Source organism: Nannospalax galili, unplaced genomic scaffold (genome assembly GCF_000622305.1).
Source record: "Nannospalax galili isolate Female #2095 unplaced genomic scaffold, S.galili_v1.0 scaffold800, whole genome shotgun sequence".
NCBI lineage: Eukaryota > Metazoa > Chordata > Mammalia > Rodentia > Spalacidae > Nannospalax > Nannospalax galili.
In genome coordinates, this window is record NW_008347125.1 from 1,777,104 (window position 1) to 1,799,818 (window position 22,715).

At 41.3% G+C, this 22,715-nt stretch overlaps 1 protein-coding gene across 1 annotated transcript in view; it reads left to right on the top strand.

Annotated features, from left to right (window-relative positions):
- The first annotated feature begins 12,160 nt into the window (after window positions 1–12,160).
- The window catches only part of Parm1 (prostate androgen-regulated mucin-like protein 1), a 114,102-nt gene continuing 103,547 nt past the window's right edge, over window positions 12,161–22,715 (top strand). Inside the window, exon 1 of the mRNA XM_008843481.3 lies at window positions 12,161–12,465. Coding sequence (XP_008841703.1) covers window positions 12,423–12,465 — 43 coding nt within the window. The 5' untranslated portion in view covers window positions 12,161–12,422. The remainder of the gene's footprint in view (window positions 12,466–22,715) is intronic.

Sequence of the window (22,715 nt, forward strand, 5' to 3'; positions counted from 1 at the left end):
AACAATGCCCAAAGAAAATAAAAGTCATTTAGATAATTAACCTATGAGAATAGTTGCTTAATAATAAGTTAAAAAAATAAAGTATAAATGTCATAGTGAAATTAAGAAACAAAGAAATATTTCACACTTTGCCTCCCAAGGTTCAGGTATCATTGCAAAAGAGGAGGTGGAAAGATTGTAAGAACCAGAGGTGGTGGATGATCACAAGGAAACAGAGTTTTCCAGACAGTTGGTCAGTTACTCATATAAACTCAATGGCAGTGGTGATAGCATGGAAAAGTTCCAGGCAAGCTCAAACCAGACAAAATCCCAGCATAGATCTGAGGAAGTAGGCAAGAAATCCCAACCCAAAATAAAGAACTTTTGGCAACTAGTGGCTGCTGAGAGGGGAGAGACAATCTCTTACAGACGTGGGACTCTTGGTAGATTAACAAAGTTCCAGTGGATGGAATCACACTGAAGGAAATTTGGGAACACAAATCGTGCTCCGCATGCCTACACACACACACACACACACACACACGCACGCACACACACACACAAACGTAAATAATTATTTTTCTTTTTATTAAGTAAAAAAAAAAAAAAACAGATGCATAAAACTATGCCTTTTACCTAATTTTTCTTTTACTTTTTGGCAGTGCACCTCTCCATACCTGCCACTCCAAGCGCTCTTGTGAAGATGCTAGTAAAAATAAAATTTTTTAAAGAGAGGCTTAGCTGGGTGTGGTGGAACAGGCCTTTAATCCTAGCACTGGGGAGGCAGAGGCAGGCAGATCTCTGTGAGATCAAGGCCAGCCCAGTCTACATAGCAAGTTCCAGGCCAAAAATATAAAAATAATAAGAGGCTTAATTGGAAAAACTTGCAAAGACTGTGAAAATGTAAGGTGTTTATATGCAAGAAAGATCCATCAAAGAATGAGGCTAGTGAGATGGCTTAGTGGGTAAAGTTGCTTGCTCTCAAGCCTAGTGACCAGAGTTCACTCCCTGGAGCCCATAGGGTAGAGAGAACTGATTCCCTCAAGTTGTCCTCTGATCTCCACACTCACTTTGTGCTATGTACTTGCATTTACAGGCATGTGTACACAAACAAATAAATAATAAATATGTATGTGTGTAAATATATATGTCTATATAAGTGTTCAGAATGGATAGAAAGCATCAGAATGTGGTTTGGCCTCAGAGACAAGTAGAAGAGGTTGAAATACTACCAAATCTCTTACTATTTCTGCCTCTCTCTGAATGCTTGAGTTTTCTATCCTATTTCAGAACCTTCTACATTATGGGGCAATCAGAGTAGCAAAGCCCACATACCTCCATCTGGAGAGCAGCAACTGATGACATTTTTTAATTCCTACCTTAATAATCTTAGGAAAGCACATGTAGTGGGGCAAAGAGGCCCTCGTGTCCACTGTGAACCAGTCACTTAGCGGAAAGACGCATCTTCCCGGGAAGATGGCAGCCACCATCAGAACCATGTGGTTTGAACAGCTGAAAGTGCACTTTTCCAATATATAGGAAGATTATTAATATTAAATGCCCATGGCAATTTTCCAAGAATGTTTTCCAAGTCAGTGGTTCTCAGACTGTGGCTCATGGTTATGAGAATCCCCAAGATTCTTTCTGATCTGCAAAATCAAAATAATTTTCATACTAATACTAATATGTTACTTAACTTTTTTGATATAGGTTTTTCCATTTTTTTCAAGTTTCCATTGCTTTAAGACAAAGGAAGGCAACAAAACAAAGCTACACTAGTAAACATTAAGTTATTGATAATGGGCGTGCCCAACTTAGAGGGAAAATAGTAAACTTCATTTGTTAATGTCCCTTGTTAGGGGATCACCAAAATTTTTGAACATACATATTTTTAATATTTTATGTTAATAAAGGGGAAATGTGAGAATAAAGCCTGTTTTTGAAATATCAAAATAAAGTAGTTGACTCAGGAAATGCCCTTGTGTAATGAGTTACAAACTAATGACACTGTTTGATGAAATATAATTTTTCACTTGGAAAATGAAATGATAAACTATTATTATTTGGACTTGGGTATCTATGAAACAGTTTTTCATGACCTTGACTTGTCATATCAGGAAAAACAATTGGCAATATTCGGTGCTACTGATAAGATTCAAAATTTCAAGAGAAAATTAACATTTGGTTAGACATGCACCCTTTGCTGTTAGATTCTCAGTTTCCAAATGCTTAAATAATTTCTGATAATGCAGGTTAAAATGTTAACAATGTGTTTTTTTAATATAACATTTTATATTGTATAATGAAATTTTTTAAAATTTAGGTGATCAAACTCAGTGAGTCAATGTTTTTTATGCAGCCAAGTCATATTACAAAATCCTGTGTGAATAAAGATATATTCAAAGTGGGGTTGGAGAGATGGCTCAACAGTTAAGAACACTGGTTGTTCTTGCAGAAGACCTGGGTTTGAATCCCAGCACCCACATGGCAGCTAACAACTATCTGTAACTATCCAGGGGATCCAACAGCCTCTTCTGTCCTCTGTGGGCATTACATGACATGGGTGCACTTACCTACATGCAAGCAATACATGCATACACATAAAATAAAAATAATAAATAAAAATAGTCTTACAAAAAGATATATTCAAAGTATAAAACAGTTCTATGGTTTTTAATGGGATAGAATGTGAAAATTATATTAATATGCTTTCAGATTGTACATTGCTGCTAACTTTTAAGACATTATTCTTTATTGGACACTGATGGAATATAAAGCATAAAAAAGTATAAGAAAATCTGCAATTACCTCAAGGGATCTTACAATGCTTTTCATACACATTTTGGGGGTTCTTAATGCGCTTAAGCAGTAAAAAGGGGTCCTGGGACCAAAAATTTGAGAAGTCCTGCTCTAACTAAACTATGCACATGTAGGCTCATAGTGACAAGGGTTCTGCCAGTGACTTTCAGTAGTAAGGAATCTGGTTTGTCCAAATACTGCAGCAATATCTGTCATGTGTGGTTGTTTGAATGAAAATGTCTCCCATAGGTTCTGAGAATTTAGACATCTTGTCCCCAGTTCATGGCACTGCTTGGAGAGGTTTTAGGCAGTGCAATCATGCTGGAGAAGCACATCGCTGTAGAAAGACTTTGAGAGTTCTTAAGACTTGCCAGATTTCCAGCCCTCTTTGACTCCTGTGCCTCCTTTGAAGATGTGAGCACTTGCGTTTCTGCTCTAGCTACCTCCTCTGTCATGCTTCCTCCACCATTATGGACTCTTAACTCTGGAACAGTAAACCAAATAAATTCTTCCTTCTATAAGTTGCCTTTGTCATGGGGTCTTATCACAGCAACAGAAAAGTAACTAATACAGAAGTTGATACCAAAGAGTGGGCTGTTGCTGTGAAGAACCTGACCACGTGGGTTTTTGGAGAAATGAGGAAGACTTTGGAAGTTTGAAGTAGAGAGACAGTTGAGTGCTATAAGCAGAGTTTAACGGGACTTCTAATAGGAGCCTGGGAGAAAGTAATGCTGAGATAAAAGTGGTTCCAGAGTGAAATAAGGACCTAAACAGTAACTGGATGTTTTGGCAACGCATCTGGCTGCCATATGCCCATAGGTTGAAAAGTATTAGACTAATTTCTTTGTTGAAGGAAAGTTCAAGAAAGCATACTGTTGAATGTTGAATATTATGGAGATCTACAATGAAAAAGAGCAAATGGGGAAGAAAGAAATGCAAGATGTACAGTTTGGATTGAAAAAGAGCACTAGGTTGATTAATGTTGGAGCCAAGGCATGTGCTGAAGAAGAGGCTCCCTTTGATAAAAGATTAGAGCTGATAAGAAGGGGCCTACAGATTTGCATTGAACAATAGGAAGAATACCTTTAGGGAAATAGCATTGAGACTAGTAAAGACTATGGGGAATTTTGAAGGTAGACTAAATGCATTTTGTATTTTTATATAGTCCTGAGCCTATAGGCCAGGGAATGAAATGTGGTGGTTTAAATGAGAATGTACCCCATAGGCTCCAAGTATTTGGACATTTTGTCCCTAGTTGGTGGCACTGTTTGGGGAGATTTTAGGAGGAATGCCCTTGATGGAAGAAGTGTATCACTGGGAGTAGGCTTTGAGGGTTCTTAAGCCTTGCCAGATTTCCAGTTCCTCCCTGCTTCTTGTGCCTGTTTGTGATTGACTGGCTTTCTGTTCCAGCTGCTTCCTCCTCCATGAGCCCCCCTCCATTATGCACTCCCACTGCTGGAACAGTAAGTCAAACTCTTCCTTTGTAAGTTGCCTTGGTCATGGTGTTCTATCACAGCAACAGAAAAGTAATCCATCATGATTTTAATATCAAACATACTTTTTCATCATCACCACGACCACCATTTTCATCCTTTCTACCTAAACAAGCAGCAAACATTGCTGAAAGTCTTCTTTGTTTAAGCTCAATCCTAAATACTTTCCATGCATTTACAGCTACCCTTTGACGTGAACTACTATACCATACTCCTTTTGCAAATGGGACACCAAGGGCTTCCCTCTGCTATACAGCCAGACAAGTTTCAGTCATGCCGTGCCTCACTCTTACTGAAAACATCCTGAATCCAGTCAAGACCCCAGGTCTCCGTCCAATGGCTGCACTGCCCATAATGGCACCTACTTGTCACATTTGGCTTCTAAACACCCTAAAAACAGCTGATATGAACTAAAATGTACAGCAAGTATAAAATCTATACAGGGATTCAAATGAAAATAAATGTAAACTCTCTCAATGTTTTTACATTCAATACCTGTTGAAAATAAGTATCTTAGATTTGTTAGGTCAAATAAAATATATATTCTAGTTGTTTCTTTATCCTTTTTAAAAATGTGATGGGATGGAGCTGGAGCTCAGTGGTCCAATGAGTGCTAGCATGTGCAAGGCTGTTAGTTCTTCCAACCACTATGGTGGCAAGCTATAGCCCCACCTCCTTCCCATGCTCCTAGGAAGGAGTCAAAGCTGGGGAGGCAGGCAGTTACCCCTCCCACCCAATAAGTCGACCTTAGCTGCAGGAGGGGGAGAGGCTGAGGCTAGGTAAGCCAAGAATGCCTTGAGGCAGGCCTCTCACCATTTTGAGTGGCTGTCAGGAAGTCACAGGATTTATGTTTGGGTGTGGACTTTCCTGCGCAAGCTCAATTAGTAAATCCAATAAACTCATTAGAATTTTCCAAACTGAGATTTTGAAGAATTCTTGCCTCAGGTTGTCGTAAGGGCAGTGGAGGTGGAAGGGATGCCACTCATGCCTTCCAGCAGTGAATTTGACCTTACAAAGGCCCTGGGTTCCAAGCCAGGATGAAAGAATGGAAGAATGGAAGAATGAAAGAACAAAAGAAAGAAAGAAACTAAGAAAGAAAGAAAGGAAAGAAAGAAAGAAAGAGAGAGAGAGAGAGAAAGGAAGGAAGAAAGGAGAGGAAGGGAGGGAGGGAAGGAGGGAGGGAGGGAGAGAGAAGGAAAGGAAGATAGGAAAGAATGATTAAATGAGGTTACTCAAAAAGTTTAAGTTGTGTATATGGCTTGTGTTTTATTTTGTTGAAGAGGCTCTTCTAACAGTATTAACTCAATTAAGGTTTTAACTAGCTCAAGTAAGTAATTTCATCATGTGCATAGCCTCCAAGGAGCCAGTTTCTTCCTTCTTGAGCTATTTAAAGAGCTTTAATCCTTAATTTAAAATTATTGACATGTGGTTTATTGCTCTCAATGAGATCACATGGCTTCAAACAATGCTGTTCAAAACAGAGAAACCATCATGCTTTCATCCTGCCCTTTCAAAACTGCTTACTTCAAGCACATATTTGTCAGCTAAGTTCCAAATTTACACATTTTGTGTAACCACTTTTAGTGTTTTGCCATTAATATTAAAAGTAAGAGACTTAGAGTTCAGAAGAAGAAAAAAGCAAAGCTGTAGGGACAAGGGCTGTAGACCCAAAAGAAATGTTCTTGTAATGCAGCTTGTGGAAAGTAAAGGAAGCAAAGATAACATATAAGGGCCTTGAGGCTGCTGCATTCCTGCCTTGGATGAGACTCGATATCGGGGAGCAATTGTCAGAGACATGAGAGCTTTCCTCTGCAGCTCAGGGCAGCAGTGCAATTACTAAATTCAGAGCCCAAGTCATTTAGGTGAATATCCAGAATAGCTTCAGCGGACAGCAGTGTATTCTCCTTGCACAGTGCATCCCTCCAGTTTTCAAGTATACACCAAGGTTTCTTCTCTCAACATTTATTGGTGCCAAGCCTTTCACTTATATTATCTATTTGATCCTCAAGATACAATCAGGAAGAAAGTCTCACTAGGCTTCCCAATACAGTATTTTGGAATCACACAGCATTTGGTTGCTCAATGAGAAAGGAGTCTCATCTATACCACATTTAGAAGATGGATGACACCTTGGGCCTAGAGCTGGTATTGGAAGGGGTTAAGACTTTTGGATCTGTGCGGATGGAGTGAATGTATTTTGCATGTGAGAGAACGTAAATTTTGGGAGCTAGAAGGTGGAATTTATAAACTAAATTGCCCCAACACACAATCCAAACTCATGTAGAAGCTTTGATTTTTCAATGTGACTATATTAGGAGATAGTGTTCTAAAGAGGTAATTAAAGTTAAACGGGGTAATAAGGGTAGAACCCAATCTAATTGGACTGGTATCCATTTAAAAGGAAGAGAACCTGTGAATGTGTATGCATAGAGGAAAAGTCACATGAGAATGTAGCAAGAGGGCAGACATCTGCAAGCCAAGGGGAGGGAAAAGTGATCAGAAACCAACTCTGGCAGTACTTGGTCTTAGCATTCAGCCTCTGGAACTGGAAGGAAGGTAGGAAGATGGGAGGAAGGAAGGAAGGAAGGAAGGAAGGAAGGAAGGAAGGAAGGAAGGAAATTTCATCTGCTTGAGCCACTCAGTCTTTAATGTTTATTATAGAAGCCCTAGAACACTAACACAGAATCCTATGGAGGAGCCAACAAAGTAGTCATTTGGTTAGTAAGAGGTAGAGAGAAGATTAGAACCTTACCTCTAGCCACTGTCACACTGCCTCACTCAGTCTCTCACCCAAATTCTTCTCTCTTTCCTTAGTCATGAGATAAAGAATCCAGGAATAAGATTTCTATAAAATTTAACACAATCTAACATTGTCCAAAAAGTATAATAAATTCAGGATGTCAAAAACTAAGCCAGTCAAGGGCAATGTTTTTATAAAATATTAGAAGTCCATTACACTAGAAATTCATTTTAGCAATGATCAAAAAAGAACGAAACCAGCAAAAAGCAGACTTATCTCAGAATTGACTCCACTGGGGTGTTATAAAAGAAACAAGAGGACTCTGTGAAGAAAATGGTTCTTGCTACAAGGCATAAAGGGCTACGTGCAAATTTCATCCCCAACTCCACTAAGTTCATGTTCCCCTCTATTACATGTCTTAGGATCCTTCTGTTTCCTAGAGAGTTAAACTCTAAGTTTCTTAATTTTTTTTATTTTCAAAATTAGTAGTATCACAGGAGAGGCAGGCTAAGTTTTTTTTTTTATCTTTTAGAAAAGCTTAGCTTGGACCCATTTAATGAAAGGCAGATTAACAAGAGAAAAACGTATTTAAGAATGTATATAGTCAATATATACATGGAGAGGCCTGCGAAATGAGTAACTTTCAACAAGGAGGCTTTGAACTCAGGCTTAACTGCAATCTCCAACTGAAACAAAATAATAGCAGTTCTAATAATAATCACAGTGTTGAGGGAAAGCAAGTGAGCAGCAAAAGCTTGGGAAAGCAGTGTGAGATTTGTTCTACAGATTTAACCCACAACTTTCCCCACTGATAAGCGTCTAATAATTTAGTCACCCTTCTCTTTCTTAACACCAATGCAGAGACACCCTTACAAATGGAGGTTTGCTTCCCAAATCCTCCTCTACAAAGAATGGCTTCTACTTTATTCTCTTATTTTTCACTATTTCCCAAAATAATCATTATGCCAAGGAGGCACATTTGAGAGTGACATATTCTGGCCTCTTACAGTATCCCAAGTGTAAACAAATGAGTGTTTTTACACACAACTCAGAAAGTTTCCTAACACATAGCAGAAGCTCATCAGATGTTGGTGAGTATTATTATTTGTTCCACTTAAATGATTTGTTGCACTTTTTTTTTGGCTGTTTATTTCAGTATTTGACACCCCACTACACAAATGCAAGCATCTTGATGGCAGGGGTAATAATAACTGTGGCACGCATCACAATTCTCTGCTGTTATCCTTTTCCTTCTTTATCTGGTCAGACGAGTAGATTAAGCTTCTTTGTTTTCTTGAAGTCAGGTATGACCATTGACTTTCTTTAGGCCATAGCTCCTTAAACTGAGGATGAAAACCATATACAGTCATGTGACTGAATGTGAGGGTTGTAACAAAATTGACAATAATAAATGGTTTCTGAATATACAACAATCCAAAAATGTATTCAAAATGAAACAGGTAATGAATCCAAGGTGTTTCTCGCAGTGCTTAGCTGTGTTGCTTCTTGAGACGTCACCATAGCCATGATTCTGAACTTGTAACACAAGCACTTTGCACTGTAGGTGCCATCATGCCACATAATGCCAGGGAACACAGCTTGAAACACCTCAGGTCATATTCCAGACTGTCGAATGGCATGAATGGCACTGTTTTTACTATACACATAATGTTTCTTCTCTTAGAGAAACATGAGAGTTTAATTAAAGAAAAAAAGATATTTTTTCGTACTGTCAATTCAACATATAAGTATCAAATTATACATCTTTGGCTTGTATCATGTTAGAATGTTTGGATTTTAACATTGCTGCTTGAGTTGCTGAATAGTTTCACTTTTAAAAACTGTTAAATGAATTTTGGCTTGAGATTAGGACAGGAACTCCAACAATTTTTCAAATGGTCCTAAACATACTGTCCCAGCTAGCTTTTTTATTGCTGTGATAAAACACTGACCAAAAGTATGTCGGGAAGGAAAATGTTTATTTCACCTTATAGCTTGCAGTTCATCATGGAGGGAAACCAGGGCAGGAACCCGGAGGCAGCAGCTGAAGCACAGACCATGAAGGAACACTACTTAGTGCCTTGCTCCTCCCGTTTATGCTCAGCCTGCCTTCTTATATGACCCAAGACCACCTGATCAGGGGTGGCACCACCCATACTGGACTGGGCCCCCTACATCACTCAACAATCAAGAAAATGCCTCACAGACATTTCCACAGGCTGATCCGATAGAGGAAATTCCCCAACTGAGGTTCCCTCTTCCCAGGTGTGTCAAGGTGACACTGAAGCCATCCAGCATGCCTACTTCTGCCATTTTGTACTGAGCACTTATGTGAAGTGGAATTTTCAGCATTTAAAAGAAGGATTTCAGAAGGGGATGAGACAGGGTAGTACAGTTTGAAAGGGACTAAAATTCATTACACACATGCATGAATCTGTCAAAGAAGGAAAAATAAAATTTACAAACATTAATCACCTCTGAAAAATGTTGAAGATGCTCCATAACCTGCAGTAACAAATATTTAAGCAAGGTTTGATTTGATCCTTTATGTAAAAGTCAACAAGTGTGTCTATGTCATTGGTGTGCATATATGCTTTCACCTTTAATAAACAACAAAATTATATATATTCTAAAAATTGTAATGAATCTTTTATGATTTATTATCAGTAAATGTACAATTTGTATACCTAGTATGCAAATCTTTATGTGACCCCCTATATATATTTGGGGTTCACATAATTTCTCTGGCAAATAAAAAGGGTTGTAAGTAGAAAAAATTTAAGAAGCCCTGCTTTAACCAACAAAATACAAACTTAGGTATCCCTTCCTGATGGAAGATTTAAATGGTGCACTTAGCTGTCCAAGTTACTCTTTCCCTATCTTTCTAAACGTAAGAACAGGTGTCCATGTGGTAGGACAACACCAAGTCCCAGGACAGTCCTGGTACTGAGTAGTACCCCAGAGCCACAGAAAACTTTGAAGGTAAATTAAGTGTTACTGCGTAGGTCTGAGACTTGGGGATATTTTGTTGCAGCAGCACAACTTTAACCTACTCCAGATATTACAACCATGATAGTCCCACGGCCTGTCACAAGGCCCAGCAAATAGTAAACAAACTTTGACTAAATTGATAAAGTAAAAAGTTTTCACCAGCAATTTAAAAAGAAAATTTTAATTAAATTATTTCAATTCCTTATAGAATCAGAAGTCTTAACAATGTTCATTGATCGGTATATAAGGCTCACCATTCTTTGAGTTAGCTCAAAGTTAGAGTGGTGCATGCTTTGCACTCCAGAGGGACCCCATTAAAGTTTTGTTGAATTACAATTGAATACATTTGTCTGTGAAGTAGTTTTCAAACACCTTTACATGTGTCCAGAGTCACTTACTTAAATCACTCTATATAAAAGTACCAGTGCCTTGAAGATTGCCCCTGCGATGCTCCATCTGTGTGTGGTCCCAGACTCCATGACAACCAAAACCCAGATGCAGAAAGGCTTCATAATCACACAGGTTATGGTAGAGAGTGGAAGGACTTGAGACCAAAAGGCTTCAGAGAATATGTTTAACAGATTGAAGTTGCAGTTATTTTTTCTGACCAGGGATGCAGGTAAAGTGGTTGGGTACTTGTTTGTAGTACCTTTTATTTTGCACCGATACAATTTCGAAGAAGAAAGAAAACTAAGAGCTCAGTTTACTCTGTTGTGGAAATATATGCAAGATCTGCAAGTGGTGATGGTGAGGTCGACTTAGAGTTGACCTGACCACAGATAACGTGATGAGCCATGACCAAGAAAGAAAAAAGAGCCCCTGGCGTAGGAGGAAAAAGCAGAGGAAGCTGTTTTGCAGAGCTACTAATTAGCACTAAGCACTTCAGTTCCTTAGGAAAATTCCTGAACTCTTACAGCTCCAATCCCTAGTGACTAAGGGGCCATGAGGCTCACAATTGCACTGAAAGGACCTGGCATATAGCAGGTGTGAAAACTAAGCAAGTCTAAGGGGAAGGAATTAAGTGGAAGGGTAAATTTGACTTGCAGTTTGGAGAAGCTCTGATGTTGGGAGAGGTAGTCAAGAACAATGAAAGAGCTCAGGGAAGCATATTTTTAAGTATTTTATTCATTATTTTTGTTTTATGTCTATGAGTGCATTGCCTGCATGTATGTAAGTACACCTGTGACATGCAATGCCAGGGCAGGTCAGAAGAGGGTGTTGGATCCCCTAGAACTGGAGTTACCTATGGTTGTTAGCCGCCATGTGGGTGCTGGGAACTGAACCCAGGTCCTCTGCAAGAGCAGCCAGTGCTCTTAATCCCTGAGTCATCTCTCCAGTTCCTCGGGAAAGTACCTTATTGCGGTTTGCTTACTGTGTACTCTGGGCAAGCACTTAAACTTCTTCCCTCCCTGAAAAATGAGGTTGCAATAGTACCCACCTCAAATGATATGGGAAGTAAATGACTTGGGCACTACCTGAATGCACATTGTCCAGAGCCTAGCACAGGGCCATCACTCAGGAAGTGTCAACTTTTGTTATTATGAGCCTGGTGCACAAACTATTCTTACAACTATTCAAACATAAGCACATCTCTTATCTCTCTGTGCCTTCATTTTCTTAGCTGTGAAAGAATAATTCTTATGCCATTGGGTTAATAGAAAGAACTCCAATAGTTACTAGTAAGATGCCTGGCTCAGTTATCTAGTGATCAATGTCATGTCAGTTTTATTACTCCTGATAAGCTGGGTAAGGCAGCAGACACTTGGCTCAGGAACCAGGAAGTGCAGTGGAGTTGAATGCCTGGTGAGTTTAACATACAGAGAGGGTTGTTTGTAGAAACGAAGAGTCTTCATGTCACACTTGGAAAGAAACCTGTTGGTTTAAGTTGGCATAAGAGAAGCCCAGCTGGATTTCCAAAGGCAGAGACACAGTCACACTTGCTCACACTTTTGCTTTTGCCATAGCTCCCAGTACAGTGCAAAGCTCTCCAAGCTTTGAATTCATTGAAAGCTCAGGCCGCCAGACCAGATTGTCCAGCAGAGGCCGCCCTGGGCTGGGACTCCTGGGACCTAAGCACAGAGAGAGGGAAGGCCAGGGGGTGGCCCCGCCAGCGCCGCTGGGCCGGGTGGGAGGGGTTTGGCGACTGCGGAGGCGGCCCGGGCTCCCGCCGCTGCGATGGAGCAGACGTGCTCCGGGCGCCGCAGGGCACACACCTACTGAGCTGCCACGTTCGCCTCGCCTCCCGCAATCTGCCACCGGCGCTGCCCGGACCCATCGAGCCCACCAACCAGCCTCGGTACCTCCCGGCTCTTACCGCCACCCAAGGGGCAGAAGAGGAGCTGGCCACGCCTGCAGTGCTTGGCCAGACCCAGAAAACTCTTCCCTGACAGTGTCCAGCTCCGCACGGAGCCACGGGTATCATGGTCTACAAGGCTCTCATCGCTCTCTGCATCTTCACCGCAGGTACTTGGCGAGGTCCTCTGAAGAGCCCGGCGCGGCGCGGGTCGCGGTGGCCAGCACCCGGGTCCCCGCCGCCGAAGCGGGGACACGGAAATCAGTCGCCTTTGGAGGGTGGTGCGTCTGCAGGGGTGCGCGCAGGTATCTGCGCACTTAGATTTGGGGTGCTGACGTGCGCGCCTTTAGCGGTCTTAGAGGAGAGGGATGATTGGGTCCTTCCTGAAGCAGCCTGAGCACCCCACAAACTCCGGCTTTGTGGAACAGGTGGCTGACTAGCTAGCGCGTTAGAGCCCCACCTCAAGAAACCGGCTTCTGGGCTGCTCCCCAAGACTTCTTTTTCCCCGGGTCTCTGAGCGCACCTGCCAGAGTTCCAGGCCATACTTGCTGATGTTCGATTCCCGGCAGAATGCAAAGCCTGGGCAGGGGTGGAATGAAGCCCGGTCTAGGAAGGCTTCAACAGTGAGTGCGTGTTTAGTTGTGTTGATTTGCGCTCCCAGGACCTTGTCTCTGAGTCCCCAGCTCACCCTTTCTACCTGGGGGATGATGCGGCACCACAGTCCCAGGAAGATCCGTCCGGGTGGGGTCCAGCTTGCGGTCACTGCTGGACAGTGGCAGGTCTATCCGGTAGCCTGGGAGCCTTCCAAAAATGAACCCCCTGGAAGAAGCCAGTAACTTGATTGAAACTAGGACGCATGTCCCTTCTGTCCATTCCAGATTCCCCACCTCTCACACTCAAAGGTCTGCACTCCCTTCTCATGAGTCTCTAGAGTCTCTGGACCTCTGGCAGACAACTGCTGTGGCGAGAATGGAGCCAGGGAACTGTGATAGAATCAGACATCATAGTCTGGAATTGGGAACCTAGATTTTTTTTTCTTTTTTAATTCGGACAAAAAAGCAGCCCAATAAAGGACTGTGGATAAGGCACCAGGCACGGGGGGGGGGGGCTGGTAAACAAAATGAGCAGTCTGTTTAAGAAAGATCCAAAGCCACATAGTACATGCGGATTCGATTCAAGCTTTAGTTCATGTGTTTCCTGTCTTGAATCGCTTGGGTTCCTGTAAATGTGCCCCCGCCCCCACAAGTCACAACTCCTTGAGAAGAAGCTAGAGGCATCCCTCAGCTCACAAAGGGCAACTCAGTTTAAAAAGAAAGTTTGCCAGCTTGAGCCGTTTTTCTACTTGCTAATGTCTGGGAAAGCCTTTTTGCCCTGGTTATCTGCATGGTTTAGACTAACCTGTCTGCTGTTGCTTCCGCAATAGTCAGGCAGCTTTGGTGGCCCTCACCTGGGAGAAGAGCACTTGGACCTGAAAGTGTAAAAGCCTTTCTAGCTGGATTGCCTAGGTAATTCCCTGATCCTCAAGCAAGAGACATTTAAGAATCCACAGGGAATGAAAGTCTTTTCAGGAGGCGTAGAAAGCCCCGAGTGAGCTAATGGATAAATTTTGTTGACTAATCTGATTTTGCACCTTTATCCATATATTTGTTTATGTGTGTTTAATATTTTGAACAGCTCTGATAGTTGGTAAAAAACAAAACAAAACCCCAAAACCCAAAACCTAGATTAATCCTAACAAGCAATGTGCATTTTCCCTCCTGTTAAGGAACTCAAATTTCATTGACTGATATTGATTGATTGATTGATTGATTGATTGACTGACTGATTTTGCCAGTCTTACTGTTCAGCTCTGCCCTTGAGAGAATTTTGCCCATTGCCATCTTCCTCTCCCAGGTGGCAGGTGTACCAGAGCCAGTAGGATCATGGATCTTGGTCCTGGGGCTCTTGAGACCCTGGAGGACATATTGTCTCTTTCCTTTGCTTGTGTCTCCATGTTGCTATCCCACGCAGGGAGCAGTGAAGCCAAGGGAAGCTTTCTCTGCAGTTTATGAATGTGAAAGAATCTTTTTCTGGACAGTTTGTTAATAAAACTACAAACCATAAATTGATAGGAAAATAATATAAAAATTTTCATAAATAGCCGTAAGAGTCTCTGTATAAAAGAGTAAGGTGGTTTCAAACTGAAATACCTTTTTTCCTAAAAGAAATCACTGTGTTGTTAAAGGGGAAAGGGGGTGAGGTCTCTGCAGAGTGGCAGGCATGTTCTGGAAGCTTGTCCTGGAGCTTCCCTGGCAAGCTAGTCACCAGACAATGGTTTCTTTTGTGTTCTCCTATTTTTCCCTCCAGCATTGCAGACTTCAGGAAAAGTTGGGTAAAACCCTTAAATGGATACTTGATTGAGCCAGCAGGGCTTTCGTTTTTAGCTTAACAAATCCTCTCAATATACATACAGCATTTCTTCAAGTCCATGTAATGGGCACTTGAAAATATGTATGTATTATCAGCAGTCCTGCCAAGATAGATAGAGGTCTACATCAGTTCACTTGAATTTAACAAAGGAGGAAAATAAGCCTTGGGTGGTCTCAGTCCCTTTGAGGAGCATTATGGCAGAAAGTGAGCACCACTGTTTCATAACCTACCCCCGGGTATAACTCTTAACACAGGCCAGTACAGGCATGTAGGAATACCACATATGAATGAAGATCCAGGCCTGAGTCTCTAAGGTTGGCCCAAGATCTGTACAGGGAGCAAGGACAGAGATCACTGAATTATGAATAACCAGTGTTCTGTCCTATCCTGCTTCCTCTACATTCTCTTTTGTTCCCACCACCATCATTGCTGCCCTTGGGATAGGGTGTCCTTACTCATTTCAAAACTCCCTTAGTGAAATACCCAAGGTATACTGAAACATTCTAAAGGCCTTTTTAAAAATTAAAGGAAGACAAAATAAGCTTATTGTAGGTAAGAGAAGCCCCCTGATCCTACTTCCCTTGCCTTGGGTCTACCCTCACTAGAAGAGTACAGTCAACCCCATTCCCAAGCACCTTTCCCATACTTACTCGTCCCTTGATGAGCAAGACCTGGAGAGCCAGAATCCCAGTCTGCCAAAAATGCCCTTTGCCTTGGAGGGAGACCCTCCCCACTGCCCTGTGCCTATACAGCTCTTCGGATGTTCAGTAGCCTCATCACAAATATGCTGAAAAATACCCACATGTTTACAGGAGAGCTGTTGGAATCACAAGGGAGAGCTGCATTCTTTTCATTCAAATGACTCCTGTTCTTCTGAAATCTGCAGTCATGGTGAAAGGCATGGGACAGCCTTTGTATGAAGAGATATAGAAGCTCTTTACATTGTTCTTTGAGTCCCTTATAGAGGCAAATTACTGTGGGAAGCAGGTGGATTCTGCCGCCTGACTACCGAGGATACTTACTCTAATTGAGGGCAAGTACCTTAACCACCCTGCGTTTTCTTTCATATAAAATTGGAGGGAGGCTTTCATAAGGTTGGTGAAGTGTTAAATGACTGAACATACCTATAGGTATACAGTGCCAGGGACCTAGAAAATGCTCAGTAATGTTAACCTTCGCTGCTGTTACCCTTATTAATAAAGATTATATTCAGGCCTGAATACGTAGGTCATCCTCTCCAAAAGCAGAGTTTATATGTTTGCACTTGGACTATGTAGATCAAAGACTGCAGCTAATATGTCAGTGCCAACTGTTCCAGCATACTCCTGGTGCAAACTAAGAAAATAATCAGCTAAGTCTTCTAAATGCCGAATTTGAAAAGGTTAATTATGCCAGTTTAGATTTAGCACAATAGTCAGAAAAATGACTCAGTTACAAGTAAAATTCTCACCAAGGACTTCATGTCTTCCACAGGGACTTTGGCAAAGTGATATATTTAAAAAGCCCAAGTAAGCTTAATCTTAAAGATCAGCTCCCCAGAGCAACACATTTTTGGATAATTCAGATCAAACTGGTCATTTTATCTGATTGTTTGGAATGGCTTCCTCCAGAACCCAGAGGCATCAATAATGGCCAGATCACTAATTGAACCTTAGCATTTTGGCCTGGTCTAATTGGGCTTTTGGTTTTATGAAGTATTGACCAAGTATTTACACTGTTTAAGTAAACTGTCTTACGCAACAATTTTCCTTCAGGGGATGGGACATAACCCCTCCGAAAAAGTAAAGAGGAACATTTTTAAAATATTAAGAGTAAAGTCTGTGGCAAATGGATGGAATCTTATGATAGCAGTTGGAACAATACTTCCTTGTAGGAGTGTCTGTTCCTGAAATTGAACATGTGAGTTTAAACATCAAGTATTTGCCTTGTTTAAAGATATCAAATAAAAACATTAATGCTTCCTGTAGAAAACAATGGCAGTTTTAAGTAGACAGATATAAGTGTCTGCTCTACCCAATGATTGTTTTATTACTTGGAAAAATAGAGCTAATAGGTTATCACTCAGTTAATGTACAAACAATGCAACTACAAAGAAAGACTCATTTGTACATGTAGTTTATTACATCTTAAATTATTTTCAACAACAGGGGTTGATGTAATGTATTTTCCGGGGTATGTGTCTTTAAATATTCATCATAACCCTTTACACGAGTATAATTCCAGTTCTTTTACCTGTTTTTAATGTTGTTTACAGACCTTGAAAGTTTAATAATTTTGTAAGAAAAAGAAGTCATTAAACGGAGCAGAAAAAATTATGGAATTCTTTCCATGGGTGCCTTGGCTTGATGCAGAGTGACATGATATGATATCAACTGAAACTATACTGTCTTGATTTGTCTTTGCCTCATGTTGCCACATTTAGCAAACAGAAACACAGGTTTCCCAGTAATGTCTGAATTTCAAATAAATAGTGATTCTAAGTATGTTCAGTGTAATATTCAAATTCAGATTCTACTGGGAAGACTGTATTTTACCTGGCAGTTCTGGCCTTTCATTTGCAGACCATCTGTGCAAGGGCCATATTACAGGATTACCTTCATTTTGAACCTTGCTTCACAGAGCTTTAGCTGACCTGCACTTCTTCAGGAAATGTCTGTTGATAGGAGAAACATGGAGATTTAATAGCAGCTCTCTTGGTTAACAGTAACATGAATTAGGACTCAGGCAGTTTTCACTCCAGTGAGACATTTGACTCTGATTCCATCCCCATTAACTGTGCATGGTGTTGTGCTTTTGAACAATTGATGGCGTTTCCATGATGGCTTCTTTGACCCATGTTAATGAACCCTTTTGACTCTTCTTTTTTTTAAAAAAATAGTATATTTCTAGTAGTAGCAATATTTTTGCCTGGAGCTGGAATTAGAAGCTGTCTAGATTCAAGCTGGCAGCTGATTTAAAAGGAAAGTTATAGAATAGCTCTGGATTTCAGCACCCATTTTCATGCCAAGATATTAAGACATCTTACAAATATTAATTATATAAGTTTTATATAATTCCTGCTGGGTAGATTTATTGGTATCACTTAAAAGCTGTGGCTGGATAGAGCCTGAAGCAACATATTAGACAGAATTTTAAGGCAGACACCAACAAAATCTTTTAAGCTATTTAACTTTGGAAGAAATTCACACTCTATTCTTAAGGCAAAAATCTATGACTAGCTGTTAAGTAGGGAAAACTGTGGAAAATAACCAGGTATGATATTTACAAAACATGTCTATTCCATATGAAAGATGGTAGTGAGATACAACTTTGATGGTAAGATCTTCCACTCATATTCCAAATTCTGGTTTTCTTTTTGATGATCAAGGAAACAGAGACACAATATTCAATACAGGTGTTGAACATGAATGAAATTGAATGGGAGAGCCAGTGTATTTTTGCCCGTGGCTATAAATTTGGGGCTACCATTCAAATTTCTCTCACTGGTTAGATCACATTGTGTCTCCTTATGTGGAATTAATAAAATGTATGTTTTACATAGTGATATGCTTTCCTACTTTGTATAGTCCCAAAGCATAAGCTCACTACTGAGTTTGTTTACCTATTATTATATCCTCCATGGACAACTGGTAGTTTTCAGCTTAGGAGACATTTCCAGTGTGACTATAAAAGCTTTTGGGATCATAATCCATTCATTCTTCTATAATAGGCTAGTCCACAAATTGGGTAGTTTATGAACAACAAGCATTTATTTCTCAAAAAGTCTAAAGACTGAGGAGTCCACGATTGGGATACTGGTAAGTTCTGTGTCTGGTGAGAGTGCACTTTCTAATTGGTAGGTGGTGCCTTCCCTTTCTGTTACTTCATGGTCGAGACTCAAGGCAGTTCTCTGAGAACTCCTTATAAAGTCATAAATCTATTCATGATACCATCATGATCTAATCGCCCTCTAGAGCCCCTGCCTCGCAATATCATCACCTTGGGAATTAAGATTTTAATATCAAAACTTTAGGGGGGTTGGGGGACTAAGGAGATGGATTGGTAGTAGGTAGAGTATTTGCCATGCAAGCATAATGACTGAAGTTTGGATCTCTGGCATCCAGGGCATGGAGGGAAAAAATCTGTAACCCCTCATCTGGAAGCAGGTGAGGTGGATCTGGGGGACTCTCTGGCCAGCCATTTTAGCCAAGACAGTGAGCTCCAGGATCAATGAGAGATTCTGTCTTAAAAAAAAAAAAAAATAAGGTGGAGAGCTATTGAGGAAGATACTCAGTTATCTACCTCTGGCATCTACACACACACACACACACACACACACACACATACACACACACATCATTGAAGGGAATGGGAATGAAAAATTCAGACCATAGCATGATCCTATAGACAGGCAGCAGGGAAATACCATTGTCCAGGTGTGGAGCATTTATTTGATTGTTAAACACTCCATACTGTATGACTCTTGCTTTATACTATGCTGTAATTTAGAGTCTTCAGAAAGAACAGTGGCAATCACAGCAAGGATTAAGGAGTATTCTCTCCATGTGCTATGGGCGAGCGGGGATCTCGGGGCGCTAGCTGCTGGGTGTGGCGCCGGTCTCCCACACGTCGCTGGAGTGCAGCGGTCCCGCGGGCCGCGGTCTGCTGTTTGGGCCCCTGGCTCTCCGCCGCTGGGGTGCGCCAGTTTCACGCACCGCATTGCCGCAGGTCTCTGCTACCGGAGCTGGCGGCTCTAGGACCGCTGTCAGCTGCCCGGTAGGGTTCTGTTTCAATTTCCACCATGCACTCTCCCTCTAAGTTCGAGACCTGTTGGCCACCAGGTCAGGAGGCGAGGTGCAAGAAACGGCGAAAGCAGGGTCTTCGTGAGTCGATGACAGAAGGATAGCCCCCCCCCAAGACTGGATCACAGGATTTAGTGTTACAGTAGACAAGTGACTCAGCTCAAATCTCAGTGATTCAGCTCCAGCTCCAGCTTTATTGGGGTAAAACTAGGACTATTTATAGTGTGGAGACAGTAGAAGAAGCCTTAGCTGATAGGTACTCCTGGAATGCTTCATTTACATAGGGCAGTGGGCTTCTATCAGGCTATCAGACAACACCTGATTAAAACCTGGTAGCTCCTGTGCCGGAGGGCATGTATCTTGTGACGGGCATTTCAAAAGTAAGTCAGGGAGTCGAGCAGAAGGCGCCCCGCTGAGAAGGGGAGTCTCCCCATTTGCGCCGAGCCAGCTTGTGGCTATCTGGACATGGGGAGACTGCTACCCTAAACAGCAGGGTTCCCCAACGATGTGCCATGCAAAAGTTGTAGGGCACTGTCTATATGAGTTTAGGAAATGTTTAAGATTCCAGTTATTTTATGAATTAATGTGTTGGATTTTGAAAAGATTTTAGCATTTATCAGAATTACAATATGAGGAGCCTCTCTGGCACTTGTCAGAGGATCTTAAAGAGGTGTGGTGAGCTGAGAATATCTTTCTTGGTTGGCTTTGTAAAAAGGTTTTGGTGGGTAGCATGTTCTGCCTTGTCATGAGAATTCGTGTGTGGATGTGTACGTGAGAGACAGCAGCAAAATACATATTGTCATCACATCCAAGTAATAGGGAATTTTAGATGGTTTGTCCTAAAAATTGCAATGTTGATGGAGGTGACATTTGGAGGAAAACCCTCAAATTCTCCTTTTTTGAAGAGCTGACCAATATCTCTAAGCAAGGACAAAAGATTATCAGCTTTCAAGAACAAATGGTCATTCATCATTCATATTCTAGGAAATGCTAAGGAGGGAAATGTGATATCAAATTACATAATGGAAACAGAATGAGAAATGGGTGATGGGAAGGGCTGCATCATAGTTTTGTGCAGGCTACCTGGGAGCAGCAAGGTATACGAAGTTGAAGGAAAGCAAGAAGATTATCAGATGCTTAAATGAAAGGAGTATGCAGTCTAAATTCTTTGGAAATCCAAAGGCCCAAACCATTCCCTTGCTAAAAAATCTTGAGAAGGGGCATGGTATAGCTCTTCAAACTTACATGGATATAAAGACCTTTCTGTACACATTTTAGTTCTGTTAAAGGTTGCAAATTTAGCTTTTCAAATGAAAACATACATCATCCCTCAGAATTAGTAAATAAGGTACCATCAGTATTGTGAAATGGGTCAAAGAACAAGAAAACGTCCTGCGGTATAAGGATGAATTTGGGAGCAGGGATTGAGTCAATTACGAGGTGCTGAGTGGCCTGGGGTTACTCAACTTCATGTCCTTCCTAGATGGTTCTTTAACAATGGTCTAATTATGAGTAGATTCTCCATTAGTACATGTATGAAGAGATACACAGCTGAACACTTTTCAAGTAGGATGGGATTTGTGCTGTTACATGGGAGAAACAGCATAGAATGATGCAGGGGTGTAGAAAGAGGGCGGCATAGAACGGCAACTCTGGCATCTAGGTTTCCTCCCTCATACACTCATGATAACATACAGGAGTGGCATGTGCATAAACATCCAACCAATGTCTATTAAATACATCCAAAATGATCTTATTTTATGACTTTCTTCATTTTCCTTCCACTGATAAACTGTTCTGTACACGAGAGAGCAGAAACACTAGCTTGTTTATCTACTGTTGTGTCCTCAGCTGTAGAATAGAGAGCTATAAAGTGGGTACTTAATAAATATTCATTCAATTCATGTGCTAAACAGTGTCCAGGGCTCTGGAGATACAGTAACAAACTGAAGAAACAGAACTTTAACTTCAGAAAATTTATATTTTTTTGACAGTGGTGAATTTTGACTCAGTATAAACAAAACCAGAAGCTACATAGTACTGAGTCATCCCAAACTCAACATGTCAAATGTGGGTGCCTAGGCTTCCTTCCCCCAAGCTCCGCCTGAAGCTTTGCACATCTCAATGAATGGTAACTCCAAGTTTCCAGCTGTTCATACTAAAAACCAGGTATCATCCCCAGACCTTCTGTCTTCCAACATCCTTCATTCAGTCCTTCAAGACAATCTGTTTGATTTTGTTTTAAAACATATGCAGAATCCAAACACCAGCTAGTACTTCTGTTGCTCTGGTCCTGGGTAGAGTCACCACCATCTTTTTCCTGGAGTACTTCATTAGCATCCTCCCAGACCTGCCAGTTCTCAGACTTTCCCCATGATGTCCGCTTTCTACAGAGCCATGCATTGGTTCCATTGGAAACGTAGCAGGAGATGTCACTGCCCTGTGCTAAGCCCTCTAACTGCTTCCCATGGCACTCAGACTGAAGATCAGAATCTTTAAAGTGACCTTCCAGACCCACCTGAGGGTGCTGCATTTGCCTTGAACCTGATCTTCTCTTTCCATTTCTTGATTTTGCTTCAGCCACACTGGTTTCCTTATAGCATGCTCTGTCTTCAACATACTTTGCCCAGGTATCCACATAGCTAACTTCTTAATCTTCTTAAAACCTTTTCTGTTAATCACTTTTCTGTAACTATAGCAAATATTGTAGGTAATCTGGAAAGAAAGAGAGAGAGAGAGAGGGAGAGAGAGAGAGAGAGAGAGAGAGAGAGAGAGAGAGACTTATGGGCTATTTTGGCAAGTGGCATTAAGAGGTTTTATCATGACTGCTTTGGGCCTGTGGTGGGACAGTACATCACAGCAGAAGCACAAGTGGAGGGACCTGTTCATCTCACCACTGAGTATAGAAAGAGAATGGGGTTCCACAATCCCCCCTTGAGAGTATGCCCCAGTGATCCAAAAGCTATCACTAGGCCACCTCTTAAAGCTTTCATTTTCAAAAGCAACAAGCTAAGGATCAAACCTTTAACAAATGAACTTTCAGGGGACATTACAGAGCCAAACTACAGCACCTTTGCTCAAGTGTCATCTCAGTAAGACCTCACCAACATCTTGAAATTGCAGTATAGGTTATGTGTGGTGGCACACGTCTTTAGTTTTAGCAGAAAGCAAGTGAATCTCTGTGAGACTGAGGCCAGTCTGTATTACATAGCAAGCTCCAGGCCAGCTGA